This window comes from Equus asinus, chromosome 6 (genome assembly GCF_041296235.1).
Source record: "Equus asinus isolate D_3611 breed Donkey chromosome 6, EquAss-T2T_v2, whole genome shotgun sequence".
Lineage (NCBI taxonomy): Eukaryota > Metazoa > Chordata > Mammalia > Perissodactyla > Equidae > Equus > Equus asinus.
The window spans coordinates 79,811,971-79,835,621 of record NC_091795.1 but is presented as its reverse complement, the minus strand read 5'-3'; the positions used below and the strand labels follow the sequence as shown (position 1 = coordinate 79,835,621).

The 23,651-nt window shown below is 45.0% G+C and overlaps 1 protein-coding gene and 1 long non-coding RNA gene across 2 annotated transcripts in view; one reads left to right on the top strand and one right to left on the bottom strand.

Moving 5' to 3' along the window:
• The first annotated feature begins 872 nt into the window (after positions 1–872).
• LOC106837062 (uncharacterized) lies at positions 873–7,828 on the top strand. Its single transcript, XR_006528933.2, has 4 exons — positions 873–980; positions 4,252–4,386; positions 4,664–4,798; positions 5,012–7,828. It is a non-coding gene; the product is annotated as an uncharacterized lncRNA (long non-coding RNA).
• A 7,395-nt stretch (positions 7,829–15,223) lies between these two features.
• RBKS (ribokinase) overlaps positions 15,224–23,651 on the bottom strand; it is a 107,067-nt gene continuing 98,639 nt past the window's right edge. The window contains exon 8 of the mRNA XM_070512373.1: positions 15,224–15,374. Within this exon, the coding sequence (XP_070368474.1) occupies positions 15,363–15,374 (12 nt within the window). The 3' untranslated portion in view covers positions 15,224–15,362. The remainder of the gene's footprint in view (positions 15,375–23,651) is intronic.

Genomic DNA, 23,651 nt, shown 5'->3' with positions numbered 1-23,651 from the left:
AACTGACTTCCCTCCCCCTCCCAACATTGGCATTTCTTTAAGGATTAAGCATCTTTCCTTAGGCTAGGAACTGATTGCTGCCCTGTGAGCGCCCAGCTCCAGATGATAGACTTGCCTCCTGCTAAGCCCACCGAGATAGCAGACCATTACCTGCTGTGTCCATCAAGCAACGTGCTGACAGGGCAATCTTGTGACTATTATGGGAGGGACATTTCAATCACATGTGAAACACCCCGTTTGGGGGTATATAACCACTCTGTGTACCCCACTTCTTCAGTGCCCTTTCTTCCTTCAGGAAGAAAGGCCCCGGGCCATGGTTCCTCATAAAGCTTTGTTTAATTTTCTCTTGCTATTCTGTCTCATGTGAATTTAATTCGTTCTCCAGCCAGACGAACCCCCATTTGGGAAGAGGAAATGTCTTCCTCCCCTACAATAGAAAAATCACAAGGCTGGTATGGAGTTCTCAAACTGTGTATATTTCCTGTCCCAGTTCTAAAATCAAGCATTTCTCCAAGATGACCTTGTCATTTTATTGGAGAGTGGTACTGGAAACCAAGATCTGGGTACATTTGTCACAATTAATGAACCAATATTGATACACCATTATTAACTAAATCCAAACTTTATTCATATTTCCTTAGTTTTCCCCCAATGTCCTTTTTCTGTTGCAGGATCACATTCAGGATACTACATTATTTAGTCGTCATATCTCCTTAGGTTCCTCTTGGCTGTGACAGTTTCTCAGACTTTTCTCGTTTTTGATGACTTTAACAGTTTGGGGGAGTACTGATCAGATATTTTGTAGAATGTCCCTCACTTGGGACTTGTCTGATGGTTTTCTTATGATTAGCCTTGGGTTATGGATTTTTGCAGGAGGAAGACCACAGAGGTGAAGCACCATTCTCATCACATCAGATCAAGGGTACATCCTATCGACATGACCTACTACTGTTGATGCTGACCTTGATCACCTGGCTAAGGTAGTATTTGACAAGTTTCTGCACTGTAAAGTTACTTCCCTGTCCATACTTCCTCTGTGGAAGGAAGTTACTATGGGCACCCCACACTTAGGGATTGGGGAGCTATGCTCCACCTCCTTGAAGGCAGAGTATCTACACAAACTATTTGGAATTCTTCTGCATGGGAGATTTATCTATTCTTCCTCAGTTATCTGTTTATTCAATTATTTATTCATATCAGAATGGACTCATGGATATTTATTTTGTCCTTTGGGTTATACTACAATAATAATTTACTTATTTTTTGCTCAAATCGTTCCAGCTTTAGCCATTGGGAACTCTTTCAGTTGGCTCCTATGTCCCTTCATGTTCTCTCCGCCCATCATTGTGCAGTTTTTGAGCACTCTCTTATTGTCTGGCTCTATAACATGTTCCTGGGGACCAGCCCTGTTGCCTAGTGGTTAAGTTCAGTGTGTTCTGCTTCGGTAGCCCAGGTTCAGTTCCCAGGTGAGGACCTACACTACTCGTTGGCGGTCAGGCTGTGGCAGTGACCCACACACAAAATAGAGGACTATTGGCACAGATGTTAGCTTAGGGTAAATCTTCAGCAGAAAACAAACAAACAAAAAGCTCCTGGATCATCCTGCGTATTTCCTCTCCCAGTTCTAAAATCAAGCATTTCTCCAAGGTGACCTAGTCCTTTTGTTGGAGAATGGTATTAGAAACCAAGATCTGGGTGCTAGGTGTGCTTATTGCTACTGGGATGTCATTGCTTCTAGATCCTCTCAGCTGACGCAGCAAGGAAATGGCTAGGGGTACATATATCTATGAATACTTCCATGTGTAACCACCTGTACCTACATTAAGTTAAACATGAGTTTTCACTAATGTCTTCAACTCTAATTCACTACTGCATGGATCATTCTAGCCTTCTCCTCTTGTTTATCTGTAAACATCTACTTCAACAATAAGAAACCTGGCTCCCACCATCTGCCATCCATTTACTTAAATATTCAATTCCAGCATACATGTATTGTCAACCACTCACTTTTTAAAAGTAGGAATTTGTTTTAATTGTTCCAAAACTACTTATTTCACATGTCCAAGATTCCATAAAGGACTTTTGGTCCTCACAGTCCCTGATGGGTTCCCAGCCTTCAATTTGCCAAACTAAAATGCCAATTTTCATTTGATGTCATCTTCAGGCTTTGGGTTGGTTGTTATTCTCTGGCCTCTCCCATTGAAATGTCCTTCCGGAGGTCTACTGACAAGTGCACCCATCCCAGGCACCCCCTGAGTAACAAACTCCTAGTCTACCAAAATCCGTGCCCTAAATGGTCGACCAGGCCGTGTAAAAGGCAGGGTTTGCCTTTGCTGGGAGAGGGGAGTGTTCTCTACATTCTTCCTCCCTGTAGACAAAGTTCTCAGAAACCACGTTGGCTGCAATGAGAGATAGAGGTATCCCTTAAATGATGTGTTCTCATGTCACCACACGCCACATTGCCCAAGGAAATGCTGCTATAAATAGCATTTGGTCTCCTCCCCAGTCCACCTCAGCCTGGTTAACCAAGTGATGGAGACTTGGTGGGAAGACAAGAAAGCAGAAAAACAGATCGACCAAGAAGAGGAGAGGCAGAAGGACAATGAGGAAAGAGTTGGTGATAATATTAATAATAATATTTATAATTAATGATTAACAATTATTTACATTTGCAAAGAACTTCCACATGAATGGTCTCATTTAGTTCATTAAGTCTAACAACTCAAAAAAGTATACGTTTTTCTTCATTTAAACTATTTTATAGGTTAAATTGGCTTTTGTGGGTTCTAGATTCGGGGATAGGCATGTGACCCAAGCTGGGCCAATAAGAATTGGCCCTGGGATTATTGCTAAAACTAGTGGGAAAGAACCATGTTCTCTTTCTGTTGGGACTGTAGAATAAGTGGGGGTGGATGTTCACTGTATCTAGTTACTTGTTTGCTCATTTGTTTATGTGCGTGGAGGAAGAGCTGAAGGAAGTATCCCGAAATGTTAGCATCAATTAATTTTTGGTAGTATAATTGATGATATTTATGGTTTTTACACATTTATGTATTATTTATGTTTTCTATAGTGTATCACATTACATTAACATAAATTTTTCTGTTATAAATTATTTTTAATTATTTTATATTTATGTTATAAAATAATATACATATATGGTAATATATTTATAATATGTTGATCATATACTATTATATAAATAATAGATTCATGCAATTTTTACTCTAATATAAGGCAGAAGTGCTTTAACCCCCTCATGCCCATTTATTCCTTCCCTTGGTGACTGTCTCAAACCCAGTTCCCTATGCCTGGCAGAACATGCCTCCTTAACCTCAGGATGATCCAGCATCCTAGAACAACTTTCTCAAAATAAAGTATTTTACCTTTTCAAAGTATTTGGGAAAAAGAAAAATTTCAAAGTAAAACATTTAGGAACTGAGAGGCTCTCTACTGGTTTTGTGATATCCCGTCAGATCCTAGGCCTCCTCAAAGAACAGAGTGGAGAGAGGCTCTGCTCTCACAGGGCGCTCTCACTCCCAGGCTGGCTGGGGTGGGGGGTGAGGGGGGACATGGGGACGAGGCGGGGAGGGGAGGGACACACAACAATGACACACACACCAGGGGCAGATGCCCCGCTTTTACCTGACTTTGTAGTCCTTTTAGAAAGAGCTCAGTGGGGTTTGGACTGGCTTTGATGCTCTCAGTAGCCCCTCCTGAGAGAGAACAGATGGCAAGCCCCACCGAAAGAGGAACAACCCCAGGCCCAGTAAAGCCATTTCCTGGGTTCCCTCCTCCAGTGTCTGCGAGGACTCCTGGGGATTCTACACGGACCGGGATGTTCTCCCTGCCGGTCACCAGCTCAGTCCTGCTCTCTCCCACTGTGGACACAGGCCCCTCCCTCAACTCCCCAAAGCACAGCGGAGGCCCGGCTGCAGCACACAGCAAAACTCCCCATAAACCCTGAAAATGCCATTCATTCCAAATGAAAACCACCGTTTACAAATACAACGACGATGCAGGCCCTGTAGCTTTACATTGTTCTGAACTGCATTGTCTCTTTTCCAGAATAGGTTTAAGTTTTATCCTTGCATAATCCAAAGACCTATTAAAATATATTCCTAAAAACAAAAAGGATTATTCCCACAAGAGCAATTTGCTTCCACCTCCACAGGAGATGGAGGAACGGGGATAAAACCCCCAACCCGCGCAGTTTAGATTAGCAGTTTGTCCCCTGTTCTCACATTGCAGTTTTCAAAAATAGCAGAGCCCACTTTCTGCACCCTCCAGCGGATACCTATCTGGAAACAAAAGGCGGAGTCTGAAAGAGGGGCAAGGACTTGGCTGGCCGGGGACTATGGGAAAGACTCAAGAGGAGGGACAGAGGTCAGTGGACACAGAAAATGCACGTTTTCTCGAGACTGGGGCTTTACACCTTCAGAGTCAGGTATGGGGAGAGGGCAGGGTGAGTGTTCGTTATTTCTTCTTTAAAGGAGGCGCCTGGCATAGACCACTTCTCAGGCCTCTTCCAGCTCCAAACTCTCCACACCTCAAGGAGGTCAGGGAGGGAAGGGGCTGGCTCCCCAGGTGTAGGTTTCCACAGGCCTCTTCCCGGATTGCATCAGTGCTGCCAGAGTTTTCACTCAGTTCTCCCACCCCACAGGTGCCTACACCTCCCTCCGCCCCCTCCTAAAACTTCTTAGCTTCAGATAACACCCTTTTGTTCTCCTTGTGACTCCACACCCATGGGGAGAGGGAATGAGGAAACCTTCGGGGAAGTGCCACCTATCTGATGAAGGTAAGAGGCTGCCCTGCACGCTGCTGTGCCTTCCAGGGGAGCCTGTTCCCAAGGTTCCCCGCCCAGGTCAGGAGGCGTTTTGGGGCTTGGCTTCCTGGCAGGGGAGGCTTGAAGGCATTGAAGGGGCGGGGGTGCTGAGGAGGGAGGTGAAGGCCCTGGGCTCATAAATCTTCATCTTGGGCATTCATTAGGGTTTTTTTTTTTTTTTTCCAGGGAATCCTCCAGGGAAGCGGTGCGTGTCTTCCAGCGGCTTCTCACCAGACTCACGATCAGGTCCACACTTCTTAGCATGGCATCCAGGATTCTGCAGAATCTTGCCTCAGCCTTCCTTGCCAATCCCCTCTTCTGCTCTCTCTCCCCAGACCCACTGAGCTCTAGCTACATAGAACTATTACTATTTCCCTGAACATGCATTTTGACACCTCTGTGACTTCTTTGCATGTACTGTTTCCTCTGCCTGAAGTGCCTGCTGCGGCATGTCTTCTTAAAGAACTCCTATTCACTCTTCAGGACCCTACTAAAAAATCAGACGCCTCTTCAAAGCCTTGCTTGACTCCCCAGACAGGGTTGGTTGCTCTGTGCTCCAAGGCCTAGCATTCCTTCCCTTGTTCCTCACCCAGTAGGATAATTATTAGGATTTGCATGTTTATTTTCTTCCTAGTTGCTCCCCCAGGGCAGGGACTGTGTCATTCATCTTTGTAAACCTGATGCCAGGCCCTAATAATTACTCAGGCAATATTTGTGTAAGGCTAAACACCATTTCTGCTGGATTTGGAGTATTTTTTGAGCAGCATTAAGAGAATTTCTGTCACCATGGACGTCCCCTGGCCCACAGTGACATCTCTGTATTAGTACAGCATCAGTACGGCACTCCTCAGGTAATTTGACGTCTGATTGATTTATTTTACATATTAACCCACTGGGTTTCTGTTACCATCATAAGATGAAGAGACTGAGACGCCAAGAGATTGAGCAACATCGTGTTCGAGGTTACAGTACATGCGCGGCAAAGCTGGGACCTGAACCCAGATGTTCTGGCTGCGAGATCCACAAGATCTGACTACACCAGAGATTCGCAGTAAATGTCCTTTGACTCTGCAGATCAGCATCACCTGGGAACCTGATAGAAATGCAGATTGTTGGGCCCCACCCCAGACCTGCTGAATCAGACAAGGGTAGGCCCAGCAGTCTGTGCGTTAACCAGCCTTGCAGGGGATTCCGCTGCACGCTCGAGTTAGAGAACACCAGCCTACACTGTAGCTGCTCCAGCGGCTTCCCTGGAGCCAGAGGAGGGCGCTCCAAGGCCAACTTTCACCCTTAAACAGTCGTGGCATCTGGGAGGGGCAGGGGTAGCAGGCTGGGGTGGAAGGGAAGAAAACGCCTGGACTGGGAGTTAGAAGCCAGAGTTCTAGTCCCACCAGTTTTGCAGTTATTGGCTGAGTGATTTTGAGCACCTCTCTGGGACTCAGTTTTCTCATCTGTAAAATGAGATGTTGATTAAATGATCTCATCTCTGATTTCCCTTTACATTATGTTGTCCAGCTCTCCTTTGGAATTTGGTGTCTCTGCCAGGAATGGAATGAAGACAGTATGAGTGCTCATTTTTAATGGATTTTTCCCATACTTGGAAATTAATAGCCCCCAATTCCAAATCCTCAGACCAGCTATCCTCTACCTCCTTCCTTAGGGGCAGAAAGTAAGAGCAAACGTTGGAGTTGACTGGTGAAACCATTAAGCAAAAAATAGAAAAGCATTTGATGGTGTTGGTTGGGACTTCCCTCCGCTACCTGGGGCTCCTTCATGTGGGCCTTTTCCCTGATCCCTCAACAGTCACCTGCTTCCCCACTGTGACTCTGCCAGACCCCTTTGCCCACAGGCCATCTCCCTGTCACCCCAGAACTCGCGTCCTTTCCCTGCTCCTTTCTATGGGGTTGCCCGATTCACAGGCTCTTGCTTCCCCAACATTCTTCAGAGGAGGGAGAGGGGTGATGTGTCAGGGTGACTTACTAGGTCTGCTAGGGGCTTGGTGGCCTGATGAGGAGCCCCACGGACACACTGAAGCCCTATCCTACTGGTTTCGTGTGGACCTGAGGGCCCTCCCCAGGGCGCACCTCAGATGAGGTAGGGCTGTACCCACAGGGTACCCGGTGGGCCCAGCATTGGACTGGCAGCTGGAAAACCTGTCCACATCGGGCTGGAAAGAAGGGAGAATGCTTCTTGCCCCTTTGAGATGATTATGAAAATTTGAGACAAGTAATGGCATCGTAAAAGTAGAGCCCTGAATCAGAAAGGTGGGTAGAAGAATTTTAACCACTCAGGACCCGGGTGTCAGCAAGAGAACATGGCTGAACTCTCAAGTCCTCAGCGGCAGTTTTAGAAGTTGGTCAAAGAACCTGTCCCCTTCAGCAAAACCACACATGCCAGATAAACAGCCCGAGTGTCTGTCAAATCAGTATCACGCTCAGAGAGAGACTTTCGGGATGGTTTCCAGAGTCCAGGAAAAGCCTTAAAATGCAGGACAGAGGTGTTGCCAGCAGCCTTGTGTTAAAAGCCAAAGAAAGTGGTTATTAAACAAGGCCCCTGGAAGAGCTGGAGCCAGCGTAGACTGGTCATCAGCTGAAACTCACTGAGGCTGCTCTTCTCAGCTGCAAGTGACCCTCTCGGAGAGGCTGCCTACGTCCTGGATAGAGCATCAATGAAGCTCCACATTAATGAAGAATATGTCTGCACTCCAAACTTATCGAACTGTGTACATTAAATATCTTCAGCTTTTGTATCAATCATGTCTCAATAAAGTGGTTTTAAAAGAAAGAATATGTGTGTGAATTTGTGTGTGGTTATGGCTTCTAATATACCCTTTCTATCAACTCACATTCTCAACAGTTATTGATCTCAACCCAGTGCCGTGGAGCCTCGTGTTAACACCTTCGGTGGATGGCTGCTCTCTTTGCCCGTTCTGAGCCTCCCACGGTGGGCCTGGTGGTTGAGTTCAGCCTGGAACCTGGGACCTGCCTCAGTGGCCCTGGACTTCCCGGGATCCGCAGGGCTTGAAGGCCTAGGGAAGATGGAGGCATAAGTCAGGCTTCCTGGGACTGCTCCAGAAGGGCTCTCTCCTCTCCCTCAGTCTGCTCCTCTCCCAGCTCGGCCTGAAATGGGCCTGCTCTCCTGAAAGACTTGGATTAAAGACTTGGATTCTGCATATGTTCAGGATGGGTTTCAACCTCGCTCCTTAGAGTCTCCTAAGCAGCCTACTCTCTAGCTTATACGACTTCACAGACCACTGAGCACTCATTTCTGAGGCTGTCTTCCATCCAAAGACTGGCCAAGTCTGAACACATTGGTCCTCTAGCTGTCCCTGAGGTTGTGCAGGAGAGAGGAGACGTGGGCTGTAGTCTGAACAAGCTGATGCAGTCTAGCTCTGGGCCTTTGGCAGGTCGTTGTGCTTCTCTGGGCCTCAATTTTATCATCTTTAAAATGGGAGTGTTGTTTCAGCTACCCTCTGTGGTCTTCCACCTCTAACATTCTAAAATTCTAGAGCCCATCTTGGCCAAAACAGAAGGCTCAGAGGTCCTGTGCATCACCCCACACATGCCCAGGGAGAGGTAGACGGGGAGTACGTGCAGTATCAGGACAGAGGAGAGGACTCGGCCAGATGAGTACTTTCCCTTCATGGACTTGGATTTGAGAAGCGCCTGTTGGGTGGGGCCTGGCTGGAAGGAGTGAGACAGTCTCCCCCAGACCTCCCCCTGCCTGAGCGGTTGCCTCAGAGGCTGTTACTTAACTCTCCTTACCACTTTCCAGGGTGGGGCAGGGAAGGGCAGATGGGAGCCGCTGATGCAATAGGCAGACGCAAGCCTGTGTTGTTCTTCGAAGACGAAGCAAAGGTCAGCTGGGCTGGGTCGGGCCAACTGGGCTGCAGCTGCAAGGCCCTGCTCTTTGCAGAGTTTCATCTTCCTCTTCTCTCCTTGACTCTTTCCCCTTTTAACTTAAGTAGGGTTCACTCTCTGGTCGTCAGAGCGAGTAATTGATACTTTGTGTTAGGATTTACACACAGCCATTCACTTGTGCTCTTTAACCTGTAGTGGAAGAGAATATCCTTGCCTACTAGGAATGCACATGTTCACATGTATGGACACACACATGCTGCACACACCACACACACCCCAAACACACCCACACCATACACACACACACAGTGGAGGCACTCAGAAATGGGATGGTTGTTCTGAGAATCTGCTCCCACCAGACCGTTTTCCCCACGAGATCTTCCAGGAGGAAGCGGATCCAATCAGAGGATCAGAGAGCATCAGAAGATCTGGAAATTTCCTTTGTATAGCCAAAGCTTCAAAATATCCCGTAGGGTATGCCATTTCTATGCAAGGCCCCATCGATCAAATATGAATGAGACTCCAGGCTAGTTTCCCATCTCCCGGGGATCTGGATGCCCAGAACACAATAACTTTTAATCTTTTAAGTTAAAAATAATAATAATAAAGAGTCTGTGAGGGGGAAAAAAAGAGTAGGTGCATCCAGACCTTGATAAAAGGAAAATTGCTAAATATTGCACTCAAGCTACCTTAACAATGAACAACTACACTTCCATCATAAATTGCAAAGAAGTTGTCTTATCAAATCCATGCTTCAAGGCTGCACATTCCTTGCCAGAGGCTCTGGAAGGAAAGTCTAGTCCAGGTGGGCCCTACGGCACTCATTATTGTAATCATCATAATTTACTTTGTACTTACTATGCGCCGGGCCCTGTGCTACGTGATTAACATGAATTACCACATTTCATCCTCACAAAAACCCTATGACATAGAGTCTCTTATTATCCCTATTTTACAGATGCAGAAACTGAGGCACAAAACCTTAAGAAAATTGCCCGAGGTTACAGAGCTAGTAAGTGGTAGAGCCAAGGGGTCGATGTGGTTCCCCTGAGTCTGGAGCCTATGCTCGTAACCATCTGGAAAACTCATATACAAACAGAAGATTTAAGTGGGATAGAACCCTTCAAGTTACAAAAGGATTCACCAGAACGTTCTCTAAATCCCAAATTCCTCTATAGCTTCAGTCAATAAAATCTGTAATTTTATTTTACGGAGTTTGTTTTATGTCCAAATATAAGGAGCTCGTTTTTAAATGTAAAATATAGACTTTTGCTGTCTGGGAAGGGTGACGCCTAAGCCTTCCATCACGTCAGTTAATTCTGATATGATTAATTCTGTTAATAGTTAACTATTGACTTATTAGTACTGAATAACTAAATTTAGAAAGGAGCTTTGAGCAAGATAGTTTAAAATTTAAGTATGAATTTTATAGTTATACATTTGTTTGTATATATTCACACAGAATTGAATTTAATCAAATGGATACGCTGAAAGAGTGAAATTCTAGAGTTATCATAGCAGAGCGGGAGTTGGGGGTTTTCTTCTTGAATCAGCCATCAACTTGATTTATAGATGTTTTATCTCATTAACCTTTATGTCGTGGAGCTAATTAGTGACTCTGGAAACTGCAAAACACACTCGAAGCAATTGCATACCTCTTCAACTCCACCCTCCACCAAATTAAATTGGACCCAATTATTCCGAATCATAGAAGACGTTTTTGAAAGGCTTTGCCTCCTTCATCTGAAATGGCTCCCTGGAATGAAAATCAAACCTGATGTGGATTCTGATTTTCTCTTTTGGCCGCACACCATATTACATCAAAACCATTTGAATCCTTCAGAAGCTCTAGCTTCAGAGAGAAAGAAACATGTGCAGATTGTTGTGATTCTCCCTGTCTGGGTAAAGTTGTCCCAGGACCCTGTGGAGCATCTTGAGGATCTTGCTGCCTGCCTTCTGCCTGCTGGTGAGCATCAGGGTCGCCATGTCGGAACCCAGTCCTGTTCAGGAGGCTGCCATCTTGAGGATGGAGAAGGTCCCTTGGGTACTAACAGCACGACAGGCATCCTTTTGCTTCCCTTTTCCTGTTCTTGTTTCTGGGACCAAGACCCTGAGGCATAAGTAGTTACAGCCTTTCTTCCCTTCCAGTCTTCTGGAGGAGGATTCTGAGCTGCTTGGCCCTCCGTTCCTTGCAGTTGGATTAAGGTGATGGGCTGGGATGGAAGGATGATAGAAATTAAACAGGCTAAATTAATTTACTATGAAAGAGTGTGAAGCTACTCTCTGGAGAGAGACTGGGCTGGGTGCGGCTGTTGAGTGGGAGATTAGGTGAGAAAAATGGCCACTGTTTCAAGAAAATTAGTAAAGATTTACATTATTTTTAAGGCACTTGGAGTTCAACTTATGTTTCTTTTGACTAGGACACCACATTCAAACAATTTTCTGAGAGAGGAAAGTGATTTGGGTAGAAAAATCAAAGACGACTTACAGTAGGGTTTTCCAAATTTGCATGGTCTTGGAACAGGACTGTGATGCGTAGGGAGTGGTAGAGAGGGGCCTGTGGGATGAAATGTTATCGGATGGGGGCCCTTCACCTCCCTTGGATGTGTGGGTGAAGTTGAGGTTTCTTTTGGGGTGATTTCACATGAATAGCAAATCCCAGTGCTGGTGTAAGGTGACACCAAACTTTCATTTCTTTCCTTGGTTTAGTTTGAAAATGGACTAGATTGTTAGCGTATTTAAGAATTTTTGGTGTGGGTTCTTGCTCCTTCAGTGCCAAACTGATGTTCTAATGCCATTTGACATGTCTCGCAGCTGAGTGACTCAGCCCTGGCCTCATGGACCCTCCACAGGCTCTCCCTCCCTCAGGGGTGCAGGTGTGTCCCCACCTCGGTCCAAGGCCAGGAAACTAACCACAATCTCCTGGCTATGAGATGTAGCCTCCTGCCTTGAAGGCAAAACAGGGTGAAACACAGGCAGGCAGGATCCCAAACCACAGAAGCTCGAATTAGGTCATCCTTGTGAACATGACAACTCGCTCGCTGTCTCTCTCGGTCAACAAAAAGAGACATGGACCCCTTCAAACATGGCTTTAAGAGACTGATGATTTGCATGCGATGGTGACTTGCCATCCATTGAATGCTATTCCAAGCAACCGAGAAAGTTAATTAGCCATTCTTTTTCACAAGCCAAGAAAGGTGCAATGGCACATTCACACTAACTTATGGCAGGACATTTGAGTGCAGAAATTTAAATCACTTGTCTGGTAGTCAATGAGTACCATGTCTGATTTCTTTTTCCCTCCTCAGATGCACCTGGCAGCTTGGGGGACTGCGTGCTGGGCAGGAACCATCTTTCAAAGCCTCTGGAGAAGTTGCAGAGACACTCACAGGATTGTCCCTCTGTGGGACCGGGCTCTCTGGGACAGTTAGAATTAGGTTGAGGATGAGGTTAGCGGGGAGGAAGCAGTGAGGGAAAATTATTATTCCTTTGAAAATAGTTATTCAGGGGAACTTCGCCATGACTATGGCCATTAACATGTCATTTTACCAGACGTGGAAGCCAGCCCAAGGCAGAGGTATGCGAGCCCTTGGGAATGCACACTTACTGTTTACTCAGTTCATTTGCGGGAATCAAGAAAATGCTACTGCCTGATGAGAAAAAGACACTGCTTTAGAAGGCACTCTCCCATGTTCACAGTATGTTTAAAATAATTGCTAGGAGAAAGGGCCCGGCGTTTTGAAGAATCCGTCAGAAATCTTCAGCCTAACTTGTTCCTAGGGCAGGATGAGAATGGATTTATTTAGGCTGAAATCCTAACTTCTACTGTCAAGGTTATCCAGAAAGTCTGGATAATGCTACACACAGGAAAAACAAAAGAAACATTTTCTTTTCTAGGCTGGCTCCCCTGAAGACGAGGAATAAAATCACTACAAATATGAGTTATTGATCCCTTCCTCTAAGGCTAGTTAATAACAAACAGTGTTTGTTCTTTGTAGGATTTAATGTTTCCCCAACTGCTTATATCACATGGATTTTGGACTTTATCTACAAGAGCCATACTGGTTGCCTTTGACTGCAGGATATGTCTTACTGACATCTGTTTTAAATGGAGGAGAGAGAAGAGTGCTAGAATTGATCCTGACTGTATTAAATTCTGCCCATTTTAAACATGTTTGAGGCAGCTTCATGAAATCACTCCTATAGAACAGATGCGTTCTTTTTGGAACTGGGACTTCTCTGTCACCCACGTCCCCACTGGTTGGCTCAGTCCCTGGTTCTTATCGCAGACCTACCTGAGAAGGCCAGTGTATTTTCTTGGCTGTATTTCCACATAGCCTTTTAATCTTCACAGATGAGAAAACTTGACACACTTCTGTCTCACATGGCAGTGAATTCTTCTCTCTGCCAGCATCAGGATCAATCTTGTCCTGGGCAGAGGGCTAGAAAGACCTTGGCCCTAGTAGGCAGCATCAAGTAATGATGGTTACTGGCCTCACTCTAGCCTCATGCTCTGGCTCCAGAAACTGGACTCTTACCTCACCCATTTGCTTGACAAATATTTGTTGAGCACCTATTATGTGGCAGGACCACAAGTATGGCAGTAACTAAAACACATGGAAACCCCTGCGCTTCCCTAACTTCAACTCTGTTTTAAGGAACTGAGTTTTGTCCTTTCATTCCCAAGTTTCAACCTGGTTCCCTGATCAGTAAGTCACTTCTTCTAGAACAATGTTTCTCAAACTTGAACGTGCATACAGATCACCTGGGGATCTTGTTAAAGTTCAGATTCTGATTCAGTGGGTCTAGGGTGGGCCCTGAGATTCTGAATTCCTAAGAAGCTCCCAAATGCTACTGCTGCTGCTGCTAGGGATGTTGCCTGGGTTACACTTTGAGCAGCAAGGATGTACAGCTAGCAGCATTGGCACCATCTGCGAGTTTGTTAGAAGTGCAGAATCCCAGGCCTCATTTCAGAGCTACTGGCTCAGAATCTGCCCTCTGACAAGATGCCCTGGAGTTGAGAAACAATGACCTAGAACAATGATTCTCAAAGCACACGCAACATCAGAAGCACAAGAGAATTATAAAGTACCTGCGGGTCTCCATCCCCCACCCACTGAATCATATCATCTGGTGGTGAGCACCCCAGTGATTCCGATGGATACAGGTTTGAAAACCTTAAAGGCATTTTTGGAGGTCACTTTCCTAGGTTTGTGGGACTTTACAATGGAAAAAAACCTTGGAGATGATCTGGTAATCATCTGAGATGGTGTGCTCCTCTGATGTTATCATCACACCAGTCCCAGATAAGAAACCGGGGCCAGGTTCTTGACTAGGGTCTCATGGGTGGTGACTGGCGGAGTCGGGCCTTCAGCTTCTTCGAAGTTCTTCTTCCACCACAGCTGCCTCTCCTGCTGCTGCGATGCCGCCCAGCTTCCCACCCACCTCAGGAATGCCTCTCCTTGACCATGACCCAAATCTTCTCTTCCTCCAGCCGAGGGTTTTAGTCCATTATCTCCAAACCTCCACACCCTCACAGCTGCTTTCCTTCAGCCCCATAGATGCCATCCTCTCTCCACCCACGTCACCCACCAACCAAACCACATGTTTAATTGGTTGACTTTCCCCAAAGACCGATTCTGTCAGCCTTTTGATAATGTTTGCGGCTTTCCTTGGGGCAGGTGAAGTATGTGGGTGGGAAGGGTGTTGTCTGCTGGACTTCCATCCATCTTTCAGGAAGGCAATTAAACTTCTTGCTCTTTGTCTTCTCTTTCAGCATCCCTTTCACTAAGTGTTCTGCAACCTTCTGGAATGTATGAGAACACCACCTCTCTTTGCTTGCAGCTTCAAGACTTCCTCACTCTTTCAAACTGGCCATTTTCTTTCCTCCTCTCCCTACCCAGGTAGGTGCTGCTCACCATGCGAAGTTAAATGGACACACCTGGAACTTATGGTCTAAGCTAGGGGTCTTAACTTGGAATCCACAATTCCCTAGCACAATACTTTTCAATCTTGAGGGTACACTAGAATCTCCTAGGGAGTTTAAAAAACCCCGTGTCCAGACTACACTTAGATCAGTTAAATTAACAACTTTGGAGGTGGGAGGCAGGCATCAATAGTCTATAAAGCTCCCTGGGTGATCCCAATGTGCAGCCAAGGTTGAGAACCACTGGAAAGATCAGGTAAAATTGTCTCTGGATGGGTGTATGTGCATTTCCTGGAAAGGTGAGGCCATGGTTTTTAGCAGATCCTCAAAGGCTTCTGTGACAACTTTCTCCTTTCTCCCTTTCCAAGAAGGCTCAGAGATGATCTAAGATAATTAATAAGGAAGACGAACTTACCAATTATTAAGGTGTCGACGAAAATAATCCATAACCAATCTATAAATGAAAATTTGGGTGAGTTTATTCTGAGCTTAAATCTTAGGATTATAACCCGGGAGTCTTTCCACAAAGGAACAGAGCACTCCAAAGAAGTGGGGGTACACAGGGTGGTTATATACCCTCAAAGAAGGTGTTTCACATATGATTGAAATGTCCCTCCCACAATAGTCACAAGATTGCCCTGTTGGCACAGCACTTGATGGACACAGCAGGTAGTGGGTCTGCTATCTTGGTGGGCGTAGCAGGAGGCAAGTCTATTGTCTCCAGCTGGGCGGTCACAGGTGAGCGCAGCAATCATCTTCTAGCCTAAGGAAAGATACATAATCCTTAAGAAGTTGCACCTTTATCTCAAGGGCCTTTTGCTCTTGCCATAGGGAATCTCTAAAGCAGATATACAATGCATGCTCAACAACCTCGCTCAGGCCCTTTTAGAAAGACAAGGTCAGGCCGAATTAGGTTTACACCAAATGGCTTCCTCATATATTCCAATATATCCTATTACTTGCCATTTTTATTTGTCAAAGGAAACACCAAATACATGTGTAAACTAAATCACTAGGCATTAACATGCAGACCAGAGGAAATGTCTATCGTTGCTTCACAAGTGAAGGGGGGCTTTGGGAATGTTGTGTTTGGTGGGATGGGACTGTCCCTGCCTCTCTCCCAATTAGCCAGGAAAACGATGTGATTTCAGTTGCTGCCACTACAGAGACTTGATCACGTCACTAACTTCCTCCCTGCCCACAGAACCAAGGCCTCATCCCCAGCTATAACATCCTGGTTCCTTCATTCTCTAGCCCCAGTCATCCTTTCTAACTCCCCTCCCTCATTTCTTCACCCACTCTGGCCCCAGGAGGATGCTCACCGTTCATGTTTTTCGACACCTCTGTGCCTTTGCTTCATTCTTCCCCTGGTTCCTCCCACTCGCCCTGTCTCAGGCGGAGCTGGGAGGGGAGGTAGGATTGCAGAGACAGAGAGTGGTTGGAGGTAGAGTTCCCTGAGTATGGAAGATGCTCAGTTCATTTTTGTCAAAGTGAGTGGGGCGGCCACCTTGTGTTAGGAGCTCCTGCCTGGAGGACTAGGGGGATGATATACAGAGATTCAGGAGCTCTGGCCCTCAAGGGACTTAGATGCTGGGGAGGAGGCAGGCAGTGATCTTGATGAGGATTTTTAGGCTGCTTAATTTTAAAATGGCTTATGATGAGGATTCTTTAGGCTGGTTAGTTTTAAAACTACAGATGAGATTCAGGCTCCAAGGAGTGGAATTTGTTTGCCCCTTTGTTGGGAAACATTTACATTTCTAAGGGAAACCTCTATCTGTGAAGATGCGTTCCTCTCTGTGCCAGGAAGAAGAGGAGAGATGACCTTGTCCCTAGAAGCTCTTAATGGGGAAGGCAAGAACTTAAGTTGGTTGCTGTCTGGCAATCTCATGTAACTGGTTTAGGGTGGTGGCGTCTAACCTTTCTAACCTTTACTTAATCCGATTTGATTCTTGTCTAAAAGTCATGGGATCACCCAATGACCAGACCCCACCTGCACTGATACCATTTTAACTTTTTTCATGTTCTTTCCTTTGTCTTGTAAAGAGATGAATCATATACCTATGCCTTAAATTTAGCCCTAACCCACAACTCGGGGCAGCAGCAGGAGCTCTGACTGCCCGTGGGTCCTGTCCCCACACACCAGCTCTGCCTGCCCATGGGTCCTGTCCCCATGCCAGCGGGGGCAGCAGCAGAAGCTCTGACTGCCCATGGGTCCTGTCCCCATGCTATTCCACACTATTCTCTAAATAAAAGAGCACTACTGCCAGATCTTGAGAGTCTAAGAAATCTTTCTTTCGACTCCTCGGCTCACCGACCCCGCATCAATCTGAGGAGCGCAGGAAGCATCACAGATGCTCTAAGAGGAATCTGTGGAGGGGAGTTGTGTGGTAGGATGCAGAGTGGAGGGTCAGGAGAGACTGAGCCCAGAAAGGGACTGATACCCAGCAGGCTCCAGTGAAGAGAGATGGGGCTGAATTAGGAGGGTGAGGCCAAATTATGGAGGGCATTGAATGCCAACCTGAGGATACCCACTGCACACAGACTGAACCTGGTTTGTGCCCCCAGGTCTTCCCAGCTTTTAGTCTCACTTGCTCAGGAAGTCTTTGCTGTAATACTAACCTGTTGAGGCAGAGGACCCAATTTTGAAGCTGTCCCATCCGTCTGGAGGTGTCTGAGCTTGTGAACGTGTCAGCTTTTTGGAGGGAGCCCCAGCTTTCTCCTGCAGAGTCTCCCTGCCCCCACTGCCCACGTTCGCAGGCCCCTGGGACACGTCAGGGAGCCAGGATCACTGACCCTGTAGACAAGAATGGTGGCTGTACTTCCCAAACACAAATCAGGCAAGACATAGGTATGTCAGTGTGCTGGACAATGGGCAGTCAGGGACATCTCAGCACAACTCAGGAGGAGGGGAACAGCCTCCAGATCCTCAGGTTTGAATCCCAGTGCTAGCCACTGGGAATGTGGTGGTGACCAATACAACACAGACACTGTGTCTAAAGCCCTTCAAGAGTAGATATGCAATAAATGTTGTTCTTTTCCTCCATCTGCTTCCCTGGGCTGAGAATCCAGGTTAAATAGCTGAACCTTCTCCTCCCTTCTACACCCCGGACAAAAGAGGATGGCTGCCCCCTCCCCTAAGGACCACACCCTTTCCACTTGGGCTGCCAGGACGCTCTAATCGTTCTGCACTTTAATAAGCCACAGAGGGCTCATTATGTAAATTCAGGCAAAAAAACAGACTCCAAATCATGAATTACTTCTGTATTAATAAACATTTTAATTAACACTTACAAACTACCAACAATGTTAGGTGTAAATAGCAGGTGAATGCAGGTTGAAGTAATGAGACTAAAAAGCCACTGCTGCTTTTCTACTCCATTCAAGAATTTCAAGAAACAGTTCATATGGTATCTCCTTTTAAAAGAAAGCTTATAAATTCTCCTGAACCCTGAAACTATCGACTCTACACAAATACTTATCATTGTTTGCTATTTAAACATAAATATTTATTAATAATTTAACATTTGTATGATGCCTCTCAGATCACTCATTCATTCACTCATTCACTCAGCAGATAGTTAATAGATGCAGGAGGCATTGATCTAAGCACCAAGATATAGCAGTGAGTGAATCTTAAGTTCCTGAGCTTAAGAAGTTTACATTCTGGTGGACAAAGAGAGAATAAGGACATCAACAAGCACACAAAAAATATTAAATGGTGATGAATGCTATAGGAAAATATAAAGCAGAGTAAGGAGAATAGGGAGTGTATGTGTGTATATGTGTGTGTGTGTTGCTTTTTTACACAGGGTGGCCAAGGAAGGCCCCACTGGTTAGGCAGACATTTGAGTGACAGGATTTACTCATGGACTAGATATAGCACACGAGACAAAGAGGTGTAAAGCTGGCTCCCAGGTTTTTTACTTGAGCAACTGGAAAAATGGAATTGCCACATACTGACATGGGAGAAGCCTGGGGGATGTGGAGCAAGATTGGGAATTTGATTTTGGACATGTGACGTCAAGTAGGCAGTTAAACACACCAGCCTGGAATTCAGAGGATACGTTGGCACTGGAAATACAAATTTGGAAGTCTTCAACCCATAGATATTTTTAAAACTAAAATTAGGTGTGACCATTAAGGGAATGAGTGTGAACAGAGGAGAGAAGAGATCAAAGGACTGAGCCCCGGGCACGCCTCCACTGAGAGGTGGGTGAGGTGAAAACAAAGAATTGTTGGTGTGGTGGGAGGAGAACCAAGATAGTGGATGCCTGGACACCAAGTGAAGAAAATGTTTCAAGGAGGACAGAGTGAATAACTGTGTCAAACGATACTGATAGATGCTGAGTAAAATGAGGTCTGAGAATCGACAATGGGATTTGATATCATGGAAGTCACTGGGGCCCTCACTAGAGTGGATTCTACGGAGAGGAGGAAGGGGAGGGGGCAAAAGTTTGATGATAGACTGAGAGAGATACTGTCTGTAGTCTGTTCGGGCTGCTATAACAACATACCATAAACTGGGTGGACCATAAACAACACAAATGTATTTCTCACAGTCTGGAGGCTGGAAGTCAGAATGCCAGCATGTTCCAAGGTTCCGGTGAAGGTCCCCTTCTAGGTTGCAGACCGCCGACTTCTTGTATCTTCACATTGGGGAAGAGATCAGAGAGCTCTCTGGGGTTCCTTTTATAAGAGCACTAAGTTCATTCTAATCACTTCCAAAGCCCCACTTCCAAATACCATCACATGGGGGATTGGGTTTCAACATATGAATTTTGGCGAGGACACAAACATTCAGTCTATGGCAGATACTCTGTAACCTTTGTCCTGAATTATTTCTGAAGAGCTGTTTCTTATCTCTGAGGCAGCCCAGGTCTTGAGTGGTCTTCTGCTCCAGGCTGTTCCTGCTGCTGATAAGAAGGTGCCTGTAGGGGTTTCTCCTGCTAGGACCAGGCCTCTGCATGGTCAGACAGCCTGGGAAGGAAGTACATAGTGAGAAGTATGGCAGAAGGCTCCAGAGGCCTGTGGGTGGGGTCTGAAACTTCAACCTGGAATACAGAGCAATGGGGCTGAAAGAAAATGTGGCTGTTCCATTGTCCAGAGCTTCTGTGACCTGTGGAGTCCAAGGTTCTGAGGACCTCCCTCAAGAGATGAAACTTTATTTTACATTGTGAGCTCCTGAGACAGATTTCATTTGAATGAAGATTCCATGGTTTAAAATGAACCTTTAAATCCGCTAAAGTCTAGTCCAGTGGCTGTGCATTAGACAGTGGCTTCTACATATCATCCCCTATAAAAAGGAACCAGAGTACCTTGGAGAAATGGCAGATTCCAGGTCTGGGCCAGGGAAAGTACAAAGTTAACCTGAGACAGCTGGTGACAGAAAGCAAAGAAGGAAGTGTGTCAAAATAACATTGGACAACCTTGAAGGGGCTCCCAATGGCCAAATTTGGGGAAATTTGACCATCAAAAATAATAATGACTGATGAGGATTTTAGGCTGCTTACTTTTAAAACTGCAGATGAGAAGCAGGCTCCGAGGACTGGAATTTGCTTGCTCTTTGAGAGATATTTGCATTTGTGAAGGAAGGGGGGATGACCTTGTAGGGACCTGAAATTGGCCACCCCAGGATATGTCCCTTTGGCATCGGGATTGTTTGGGGCTGATTGCTTTTGATAAACTGGGACAGGGAGGGAGGCTCTGGGGAATGGAACTTGCCCTTGTTGGGACACATTTACATTTGTAAGGTAAATCTCTATCTGTAAAAGGTGCCTCCCTCTCTGTACCAGGAAGAAGAGAGATGACCTTGTCCCTAGAAACTCTTAATGGGGAAGGCAAGAACTTAAGTTGGTTGCTGTCTGGCAATCTCATGTAGCTGATTTAGGGTGGTGGCTTCTGACCTTTACTTAATCCGAGTTGATTCTTGTCTAAAAGTCATGGGATCACCCAATGACCAGACCCCACCTGCACTGATACCATTTTAACCATTTTTTCATGTTCCTTCCTTTGTCTTGTAAAGAGATGACTCACATACCCATGCCTTATAAAATTAACCCTAACCTTCAACTCAGGGCAGCAGCAGCGGCTCCTCCTGCCCGTGGGCCCTGTCCCCATGCAGCAGCCTGACTGCCCATGGGTCCTGTCGCCATGCTGGCAGCAGCAGCAGCTCTGACTGCCCATGGGCCCTGTCCCCATGCTATTCCACACTATTCTCTAAATAAAAGAGCACTACTGCCAGATCTTGAGAGTCCAAGAAATCTTTCTTTCGACTCCTCGGCTCACCGACCCCGCATCAATGACCATGGCTGACTATAAAACTGTTGACGAAAATAATCCATAACCAATCTATAAATGAAAATTTGGATGAGTTTATTCTGAGCTTAAATTTTAGGATTATAACCCGGGAGAGTCTTTCCACAAAGGAACAGAGCACTCCAAAGAAGTGGGGGTACACAGGGCAGTTATATACCCTCAAAGAGGGTGTTTCACATATGCTTGAAATGTCCCTCCCACAATAGTCACAAGATTGCTCTGTTGGCACAGCACTTGATGGACACAGCAGGTAGTGGGTCTGCTATCTTGGTGGGCGTAGAAGGAGGCAAGTCTATTGTCTCCAGCTGGGCGGTCACAGGTGAGCAGAGCAATCAGCTTCTAGCCTAAGGAAAGATACTTAATCCTTAAGGAGACGCCAACATTGGGAGGGGGAGGGAAGTTGCACCTTTACCTGAAGGGCCTTTGTTCTTGCCGTAGGGAAAATCTAAAGCAGATATACAATGCATGCTCAACGGCCCCAGTCAGGCCCTTTTGGAAAGACAAGGTCAGGCCAAATTAGGTTTATATCAAATGGCTTCCTCATATTCTCCAATATATCCTATTGCTTGCCATTTTTATTTGACAAAACAGTAAATAAAAATCCATTATAGTGATACTAAAAAATTAAAGAAAATTACATAAAAGGGAAAAACTTCTTTGTGACTATTGGAACTGACTCTTAAGCCAGTTTCTCACTCTGAATATTGGTAATTAAAGAAAACGAAATTAACATTTATCCTGCCTTTTTAGGAGGAACTATAATTCAGCTTCAGTTGATGATAGAAATCTCTTCTTTACAGAAGAAAACTAGCTAATAAATGAAGAAGGAATGATACAAGTTAGAAAATCACCATTGTGCACCTTCAAATGTAATTACTGAGTAAAAAAAAGATCATCAATGGATGTTAAAACAAGGAGGATAGGTTGTTGGGGAACAGGTTATTCTCATACGGCAAAGTAACACCCTACAGAAAACTGCAAAGAGAAAAATAACCTACTTGCACAATGGAGAGATCTAGAGATCGTCTAACGTAACACTATCGGTAGGACAACCTGCCATTCTGGACTTCCTGACATGTTGCAATAGGAAGGTGAGAGCATCACCTATGACATCCTTTTGTCAAAAATGTTTTAAGTGGAATCTACTCAAGCCTTTAGGTTTACCTTTTAATTTACAGGAAATACAGGGAATAGAAGAACAAATAAAATGATACCATAAAAAAAAATCAGACAAATCCAGAATATGGGACACTCCACAAGAAACTAGCTCAGTCTTTTTAAAAATTCAGTGTCAGAAAAAAATAAGTGAGGTGTTTTGTTTTAGACTTGAAAGAGATTAAAGATTTATGACAACTAAAGGTAATGTACGAACCTTGACTGGATACTGTTTTTGAAAAAAAAAAAGCTATAAAAGACCATTTGAATATGGTTTAGATATTAGGAAACATTAATTTTTTAAGGAATTAAAATAGTATTGTGGTTAAAATGATCTTGTTCTTGAGAGATATATACTTAAATACTTAGGGGTGAAAGGTTGTGATGTCTGGAATTTACTTGCACACAGCTTAGCAAAAACCCTATATATTATTATATATATATATTTTTTTATTCAATATATATCAATATACACAGATAGCAGAATGTTAACATTTGTTGACTTGGGCATATTGTTTGTTAATTATACTATTCTTTCAACTTTTTGTCTATCTTTGAAATGCTTCTTTATGGAAAACTGGGGAGAAAATACTGTACAGACTCTGGCTCACCCCTGGCATCTGGGTCTTTTAAAAGACCACTGGTGACTGGTGCACCCTCAGGGATGAGAACCACTGACCCAGTGTCCACATTCAGCATGAAACTGAGGTCTGAAGAGTTGAAATGACTTTCCAAGGGGCAGATCAAACACTAGAATTCATGTTCTTTGGCTTCCAGTCCTGTGTTCTTTTCTTATAAATCCTCTAAAGGGATTTCCTAGATAAGAAACCTTACCCTCTTGAACACCAGAAGCTCTTGTTTGCCAGCAGCTGAACTGCATAAGGTAAGGAAGGATTTGGGCAGCTAGAGGGTGCCCAGTTGTTGGAGTCAGGTTATTGGAATCATAAATTATTAGAGGGTTCTCAAAAAATTAAAAATAGAAATACCATATGACCCAGCCATCCCACTACTGGGTATCTATCCAGAGAACTTGAAATCAGCAATTCAAAGAGACCCAGGCACCCCTATGTTCACTGCAGTATTATTCACAGTAGCCAAGACGTGGAAGCAACCTAAGTGCCCATCGACTGATGACTGGATAAAGAAGATAGAGTATGTATATACAATATGATACTACTCAGCCGTAAAAAAGGATAAAATCATCCCATTCACAGCAACATGGATGGACCTTGAGGGTATTATGTTAAGTGAAATAAGCCAGACAGAGAAAGACGAACTCTGTATGACTCCACTCATAGGTGGAAGATAAACACATGGACAAAGAGAACAGATTAGTGGTTACCAGGGAAAGGGGGGTGGCAGGTGGGCACAAAGGGTGAAGTGGTGCACCTATACTATGACTGACAACAGTAACGTACAACTGAAATTTCACAAGGTTGTAAACTATCATAACCTCAATAAAAAAAATCATTAGAGGCGGAAAAAACCATTAAAGTTAACAAAGGCAAGGACGGTCCTAATTTAAAAAATTGGGTTGTATTGCATTGGAGAGCTAAATTTTCTCTTTTAA